Source organism: Erythrolamprus reginae, chromosome 3 (genome assembly GCF_031021105.1).
Source record: "Erythrolamprus reginae isolate rEryReg1 chromosome 3, rEryReg1.hap1, whole genome shotgun sequence".
NCBI classification, from domain to species: domain Eukaryota; kingdom Metazoa; phylum Chordata; class Lepidosauria; order Squamata; family Dipsadidae; genus Erythrolamprus; species Erythrolamprus reginae.
Genome location: NC_091952.1, coordinates 153,333,193 through 153,342,029, shown reverse-complemented (window position 1 = coordinate 153,342,029; position 8,837 = coordinate 153,333,193). Strand labels below are relative to the sequence as shown.

Here is an 8,837-nt window from a genome sequence, read left to right as displayed (position 1 = left end):
AACCCAGATTGGATCCTGCAACATTATAAAAACATATATTTGCCTTAATTTACTGTCAGACACCTCCAATAGTGAGCAGACCCCTCAGGACCACAGGCCAACCATGACAACTGAGCTATAATGGGAGTACCAAGACAACATTCATATAACACCAATGCTCCGCGAGCTGCATTGGTTACTGATCGACTTGGTTATCACCTATAAAGCCCTATATGGCTCAAGACCAGGCTATCTTCGGGACTGCCTTCTGCCACATACTTCCCAGTGACCAATAAGAACACACAAGATCCGTATTCGCCAGGTGCTGTCAGCCAAACAATGCCGGCTGGCGGGCCCCTGAGGAAGACCCTTCTCTGTGGTGGCCCTCAGGAGATTTACCAGCCTTCTGTAAAGTTGTAAAGACCTGGCTGTTCTAAGGAATGTGACATCCTTCCATGAATGCTGAGTGATTGAGAGAGTACCGGTATATGTGTTTTAATGGGGTTTTGCTAATGAAATGTTTTATACTGTTTTAGAAATTGTTTTTTATTTGTTGGAAGCCACCCAGAGTCCCTTGGGAGTTGGGCGGCATATAAATATAATAAATAAATAAGTAAATAAATATATAAAGAATAAATAATAAAGAAACCAGAAAAGCCAGATTTTGATACCTTCTGGAAGGCCCAAAAGCTGGGTGCAGCTCTTACCCCTGGTGCAGTGGTGGGTTCCTCCCGCTTTGGTCCAGTTCGCCCTAACCAGTAGTAGCCCGCTGGATGTCACAATAATGTCACGGACTGATTTGGTCGTTGCCATTCTTATTTTTTTGAATTCTTTTTTAACTTTCCCCCCAAATTTGTGGTTGGATCTGGGCCAGCTCCTGCAGCTGGGAATTTTGATGTTGTTTTATGGGAATCCTCAGTTTATCAGAGACCTGTTTTGTTGCCAGCGGAATCGGACAGTGAAGCTGGCTCACAGTCAGAGGCAGACAGTGGGGGAGAGGAGACAGACAGGGAGATGAGTGCAGCCAGCCCACCAGTCAGTGCTCCAATTATTTATTATTTATTTATTTATTAGATTTGTATGCCGCCCCTCTCCATAGACTCGGGGCGGGAGTCATTAGGGGGTAATTAGAATCGGAGGAGGACCCACTAGTGGATGCCCGTGTGCGCAGGCTTGTGGCACGAAGGGACAGTTGCACAGGCATCTCAGAAGATAAGAGAGCACACCTGTTCAAGGGGGAATTATGCCAATGAGTTCATGATAAACAAGGGCATTGGGAAGTGTGGGCTATGGGCTATGTCCATTTGGAAAGAGAATTCTGAAAGAAGATTGCAACAGCATGGAGAGTTTGTTTTGTTCAAGGACTTTAGAGAACTTTGTATATTACATTGTCAAAGAGCTTTGGGGACTTTTGGCATATGTGCTATGTGGATTCACAGCTGCCTTATCTACTCCTTTGTTTTGACATGTTTCGGCATCAAAGGACTGTCGGTGAGAGTAATTTGACTCCTCTCAGAACTTGTGTTTCAAGACTGTTTATGAACTTGATTTATTTCTACTGATTGGGTGTGTTTGAAACTTATTCTGAACTCACTGGGGGCTAATGGCCAATAGCCCAGCATAACCGGGGTGGTGGTGTTCAGTTTTTTCTCCTTCAGTGCATGCACAGAAGCCAAGTTTCCAGCAGCGCACACGCATTGCCATTTTGTTTTTGGCTTTTGGTGGGTGGTGGTGGTGTTGCCACTGAACATGCAAATGCATGTCCACAAGGAACTGAATACCCAGCCCAACATTTCTGTGGCTATGTGAGACATTCCTTGAATTTTGCTCCATTTGCTGACTTTTCTTGCCACAGTAGTTAAGTGAATACTGTTAAGTTAGTAATATGGTTATTAAGTGAATCTGGTTTTCCCATTGACTTTGCTTGTCAGATGATTACAGAAGGTGATCATGACCCAAAGACCCCACAACTGTCATAAATATGAATTAGCTGCCAAGTTTCTTAATTTTGATCACGTAACCATGGTGATGCTGCAATGGTTGTAAGTGTGAAAAATGGTCCTGAATCACTTTTTTCATTTTTTTTAGGCTGCCAATTTTCAGTGTCGTAGTAAATTTGAGCAGTCACTAAATGAACTGTTTGTAAGCCAAGGATTACTTGTACCAAAAATTAATCCTGATAGATATCCTTATTAAAAAAATGCTTGCATGGAAATTAAATATTCACATCTAGGGAGTGTTTGCATGGGCATGCACATATCCACCAAGTTAAATGAACAGAGAAAGATATGCATGTATTTGAAATCACTGGCCAATTATAAAATATTCAAAGTCCCTTTATCACATTAGGTTCAGTTGATTGATGAGGACTATTCATAGTCCAGATAAATCAATTTGCCACTTGATAAGCTTAAAGTGTTCCTTAGAAAAGAGAACCGAAGCTTCAGTTATCTTTATGTGCCCAAACATTTCTCTTGTTTGTAGTGTCGATACGTTTCTAAGTACTCTTAGATTCCTTTGGTGTGATGTCAGAGATGGAAAGTTCCATATCCATTGTTCAGAATCTGTCAAGCAAATAAAGAGGTTCAAAGACTATGTTGCTATTTACTTCAGAGAAAGAGGTGATAAAGGAAAAATAAGGTGGTGAAGATGTCAAGGGTATCTGTTGAAGTTACAGTCACTGAAGATGACCAAAGGCCACATTGGGATAATAAAATCCAATACCTTTTATCCTGCCTTGGATTTGTTGTAGGCTTTGGAAATGTATGGCGTTTTCCCTATTTTTGCCATATTTATGGCGGAGGTAAGAGAGAATTAGACCTAAGATATTCCCACTTATTCTTTCATTATATCTACATACGTATGTCCTTTAAGCTTCTTCGCTAAAAAAGTCAAATCCATTATTTTAGTCCAATGGATTATAATAATGGAACTGAACATTAGTCTCTGGAATTTTACAATCCTTTATGAAGTTGCCAAGGTTAAAAGGCATTGGAGACTAGTCAGTTAAGTATAGGAATGCATGGTGTAACTATCAAGTATTTCATGTTAACAGGAGAGAGATAATGAATGAAAGAAAGATTTATTTGAGGAAGGGAAATTGTACTGTTGCAGTCTAATTACCATATTAGTAAGATTAAAAAAGCTGACGTATCAGAAGACACCATAGTAGCAAGTGTCCCATCTATTATCTACTCTTCCTTTGCTTTGACATTGGCTTGAACCAGCTGGGAATTGGCTACATGTGGTTATCTACCATTTCCTTGGAATTTGTATACATTCCCTATTTTCTTTGTGTGAACGTTAGGGTGTTTATAGAGAATGAGGGATGTCCTTGTAGAGGACAGGCAGCTGCAAAAAAGTGGAGGCACCCCAATTCATATGCCACCACTGCTTCAAGTCCTTTGAACAGATAACGGGATGGTACTTATTTCATCCCTCTTTGCTGGTTATTGCTGCTAAATATCAGAGATATTTACAAGTAAGATCTCTCTCTGACTTGATTAAAGATGAGAGGATTAGCTGCTATTTCGTGGTAAGCATGTTTCAAGATGAAGATTTAATTTATTTTTTCTAAGTACAGCATCTACTCAGGTAGGTGTGTTGGGGGAAGGGACTATGACCAATGAGAATGCTAACTTGCACTTCAGAAGCTATCTTTAAATCGAGACTGGCTTTAAAGGCCAGATGTTTATCTAGATTTGGGTCAAAGTGATCTGTTGGAATATTTGACCTTCTGAAAAAAGCTAGCTAAGGGGTCTTGGGTGTGAAAAAGAAAAATTGAGGGTCCTGAAACCTCCTACATTTTTGAGAGCCAATATGAACCTTCATGTGCTAATGGCATACATGACTTCTCCACATCATATTCTAAGTATGATGTTAGATAGTTTATTAAGTCAAGACCTGAAATACAATAGTGCAATTATCTTCATAAGTAAATCCTTTTGCTGAAAACCCCCAGAATTATATTTATTGGGTATTTTTAACAAAAAAAATTAAAAAGAAGTAAGATACTTGGTCATTCATATTTTGACAGCTGCAAGGATAGTTTACGCTCAACAATGGAAATCTGATAAAATACCGGAAGAAGGTATGATAATTAAAAAGGTGTTAGATTGTGTAGAGATGGACATGATGTCGAAAAAATTAGAAGGGAAAGAAGATTCAGAATATTATAAGATATGGGGAATTTTTTATGATTGGCTAGAGGAAAGGACAAAGATAAAATAAGTAAATTATAAATTTTCAAAAGACAGATTTTTTTTAAAAAAGGCAAAAGCAACACAAAGCAATACGTTAACAAAATAATAACAAGTTGTGAGGAAAAAACCTCCGATTGAACATTCTAAAAGAGTGGGGAAATTATTTTTCCCAAATGTTTTGTCTTCTGTTGTGTTTATTTGTCTATATGTTTGTTTGTTTTTATTTACTTGTACTTATTTTGTTTGCAATGTCTTTGTATTTATATATATATAGAAATAAAGTAAATCCTTTTTCTACCTGGGTTACCTCAATAGTTAAAGTCTGAAGAGCATAACGTTAGTGTGGATGATGTGCTTAATCATCACCAGTTCCACTGCTGATTTTGGTAATATTTTCTAAGTTTGTTTGTTTGTTTATTTATTTATTTGATTTCTATGTTGCCCTTCTCAAGGCAACTCAATTTTTAAAATTTTAATCTCAGATAGAACTCAAACAGGGCAATTTTAAAGCTCCAAGATATTCCCACACTCTTTAATTCTGGCCTTCTCTTCCCCCCCCCCCCCCCAAATTCCTCCTGGGAAAATAAAGATGGTTCAATTCTGTCTTGCAGTAGCATTGAGGCCGACCCAGGCTTTAATGTGAAAATCAAAATCTCAGTTGCTTTTCAGCAAGATTATAAAGTTCTGTCTGCACTTCCACTCTTCTGCTCTTATCTTTTACTATGTTCACATGTCAGTAGTGTCAGCAAAGACAGTTATCATTATTTTTTATTCTTCAGTAGTCTCCATTTCCCGAGCAATCTTATCTTCCCAGAAAGTAGCTTTTCAGATTTCTTAATGTTCCAGGCAGCATCTGTAGTCGTAAAGATCTCAACAGGGGAGTTTTAGGACATGCCTTATCTTCCAAGATTAAGGATTCCTTGGGTAGTAGTAAAAACTCAGTTTCTCTCAATTCCTGCTAGAACTCATTTGACTTCAAAATAGTATATAGTAGAAACATCTTTGCTCTTTTTAAAAAAAATGTATACCTGTTATGTGCTATGGTATTTAAAATAATTCTGTTGATCATAAATGAGATTGAGTTAAGTGTACATACCAAAAATAAATCTCAAACTATCTTGTGTTCTTTGGAGAAATAGATTTGTTTTTCTTTAATTGAGGGTTTATTGTCAAAATAACTTTAAAGTTATCCTGATGATTTTCTATATCTCTTTGATACCATCTCGATGTTGTTTGGAATTCTGCAGAGTTGATAGCCCTATTCTGATTCTGTAACTATAAAAATGTGTTATTTATTTCTGGAAGCAGAAATGTGATCTTTAAGTTCAGGGTAGTTTGTAGAAATAATTAAAGCTTAACAGAAATTTAAACTGCATACACTTCTATAATGAAAAAAAACAGAAAGAAATGTGAACTGCAAAAATCCAGAGGATCGTAAGAGGATAGCAAGGCTAGAATTTTCTGCGTTGTGAGAGTAATGCTTGGTTTAAATAAGAAACCAGGCTGTTTGGAGATGGTTATGCACCAATTGAAGAGATCACTCAGCCCCTAATTTAAAATATTGCAAAAGAACCCTGAGTAAAACAAGGCCACTAGTTTTATATATACAGTGATCCCTCGATTTTCGCGATCTCGATCTTCGCGAAATGCTATATCACGATTTTTCCCACCCGATGACATCACTCTCTTCCTTTCTCATCTTTCTTTCTCTCTTTCTCTCTCTTGCTTCTTCCTCTGTCACACTCTCTTCCTCCCTCTCTCATCTCTTTCTTTCCTTCTCTCTCTTTCTCTATCTCTCCCCCTCTTGCGGCGGGCGGGCGAGCGGCGGGCGGGCAAGCGGCGGGCGGGCAGCAGCGAGGAGCCGAAGATCGGGGTTTCCCCTTTGCGTGGGCGGCGGAAGAAACCTTCCCTGGGTCTTCCCCGCCGCCCACGCAAAGGGGAAACCCCGATCTTCGGCTCCTCGCTGCTGCGGCGCTGCCGAGCAGATCAGCTGCTGGGCAGCCGAAGAAACCTTCCCTGGGTCTTCCCCGCCGCCCACGCAAAGGGGAAACCCCGATCTTCGGCTCCTCGCTACTGCGGCGCTGCCGAGCAGATCAGCTGCTGGGCAGCCGAAGAAACCTTCCCTGGGTCTTCCCCGCCGCCCATGCAAAGGGGAAACCCCAATCTTCGGCTCCTCGCTGCTGCGGCGCTGCCGAGCAGATCAGCTGCTGGGCGGCCGAAGAAACCTTCCCTGGGTCTTCCCCGCCGCCCACGCAAAGGGGAAACCCCGATCTTCGGCTCCTCGCTGCTGCGGCGCTGCCGAGCAGGTCAGCTGCTGGGCGGCCGAAGAAACCTTCCCTGGGTCTTCCCCGCCACCCACGCAAACTCCACCATCTGCGCATGCGCGGCCATGGAAAAAGGGCGCGCATGCGCAGATGGTGTTTTTACTTCCGCACCACTATATCGCGAAAAATCGGGTATCGCGAGGGGTCTTGGAACGTAACCCTCGCGATACTCGAGGGATCACTGTATACTGTATTTGGTTTGTTGCACAATACAATGGATGACAAAATGAACAATATGACCATCACACTGCAATGCTTTTGATAAACTTACTGGAATGGCCTCTTCTTACTTTTTAGACTAATACGATTCTACTCTTTTAGATTAATATCAGCATGAACAATAAACAGTTTTGTTTATTGTATCCATATCCTTTCACACCATTCTACTCACACTCTGAAGAGAAGATAGCTGTCATTCTCTTCCTGGTCTCCATTCTAACACTGAACTGCACACTTTTTAATAGTATTTATATTTATATTATTAATGTGATTTATATGGACTAGATAAGAAGAGTATTGATGTCTTTAAACTTTGATTATGGAGAAATCTCTTGAGAATACTGCTGATAGCCAAGAAAACAGACAGATGGATCATTGAACAAATAAACTCAGAGTTCTCACTCAAGCCGTAAATGACCAAGCTCAAATTATCCTACTTTGGACACTTCATGCAAAGAACCATCTCTATGAAAAAGGTTCTAATGCTGCGAAAATTAGAAGGAAAGAGAAAAATAAAAGGAAAGAGAAGATGCCCAGCAACTAAATAGACAGACTCAGTTACCACAGTGATGGATATATTGTTGAGGAACCTAAAAAATCAGATTAGGAACAGATTGTCATAGAGAAAAAATATCAATGTACTCACTAGGAATAAAAAACAATTTAATGGTACACAATCAATCAATCAATCAATCAATCAATCTGTTTCTAAAGCATAAAAATGACATATGAATTAGACCAATGGTGTCAAATTCAAGGCCCTTGGGCTGGATCTGGCCTGCGGGGTGCTTAGATGTGGCCAGTGGGACCATCCTGGAAACAGCAAAGGACCGACCTGTAGTGCCTCTACTAGCAAAAACAGAGCCTGGGGGGGCTGCACACGGCCTTCCCGAGCTCCATTTTCAGCTGCGACGGCCAGTAATGGGCAGCCAAAATGTTTACTACCACACTGTGGGTGTGGCTTATTTTGTGGGTGTGTCTTAATGGTCATGTGACTAGGTGGGAGTGGCTTGACAGCCATGTGATCAGGTGGGAGTGGCTTGAACAACCATCAATGTTCAAGTAAACTGTTCAATCCTCGTCTTACAACCTTACCAGTGTCACTCGCTGGGGTGACAATTTGCTTCACATTTCCTGCCCTCTCCTTCCTGGGTCGTCCCCCCCACCTCAGGCGGTAGGTGGCCACGTGAGGCTGGAGGGGAGCCAAGCAGGAGAGAGGGAAGCTCGTCCAAGGCCAGGAAGGAGGAAAGAGGAAAAAAGCAAGGAGTGCAGACACAGCAGCAGTAGGAGGAGAAAAAAGGAGAGCCGAGTCGAGCCCAGTAATCCAGGAAGTGACAGCCGCCGATCAGCTGGAGCTGCGCATGCATCTTCATTTCCACCGGTGGAACTGCGTTCCACCCCATCCTGCCTGCTGCCCACCCCTGGCGACGGCCTTCTACAGCCCTCTACCAGCAAAAACGGAGCTGGAGAGCGATGCATGCAGTCTTCCCAAGCTCTGTATTTGCTGGCACAGCGCTTGGACCACTACAGGCATCCCAACATGAGTGATGGCAAGTTGGCCACACCCATCCTGATCATGCCCCCACCTCATCCAACGTCAAACGCAGTCCTGATTCAGCTCTCAATGAATTTGAGTTTGAGACCCCTAAATTAAACCATAATGTATAACTCCCTAAATACAACAGTCAACCACCATGCATGCAACTGTCTTCAGAGCTCTAAGTAGCAGATTTAAAGCATCATCAGAGAACAAGAACAAGCATCCAGCTGTGGTAAGAAGTGATGGGATAAGAGGACCTCAGGAAACCTGATTTCAGATGATTACTCAGCAGAGAAGTAACCTTATAGCAACAACTCAATTCAGCCATTTTACATGGAAGAGAAAACCAAATATACGCCATGCTAGGTTTTTTTAATATGATAATATATGGTATAGTAAACAGGAGTTTTAATCTGGAACAGTAACAAACTTTATAGGGCCCAAGTCACAATCTTTGGATTGAAATGGGAGACTCCTGTTTCCTTTGTAATAAATAGCAGTGTGTTACACATTTTCTGTTAATCCCAATTCTACTTCAAATGTACCTAGCATTAAGCGTTTTCTACTGTTACT

At 41.3% G+C, this 8,837-nt stretch overlaps 1 protein-coding gene across 1 annotated transcript in view; it reads left to right on the top strand.

Moving 5' to 3' along the window:
• Window positions 1-2,628: 2,628 nt before the first annotated feature.
• LOC139165435 (sodium-dependent neutral amino acid transporter B(0)AT3-like) overlaps window positions 2,629-8,837 on the top strand; it is a 33,488-nt gene continuing 27,279 nt past the window's right edge. Inside the window, exon 1 of the mRNA XM_070748614.1 lies at window positions 2,629-2,782. Within this exon, the coding sequence (XP_070604715.1) occupies window positions 2,629-2,782 (154 nt within the window). The remainder of the gene's footprint in view (window positions 2,783-8,837) is intronic.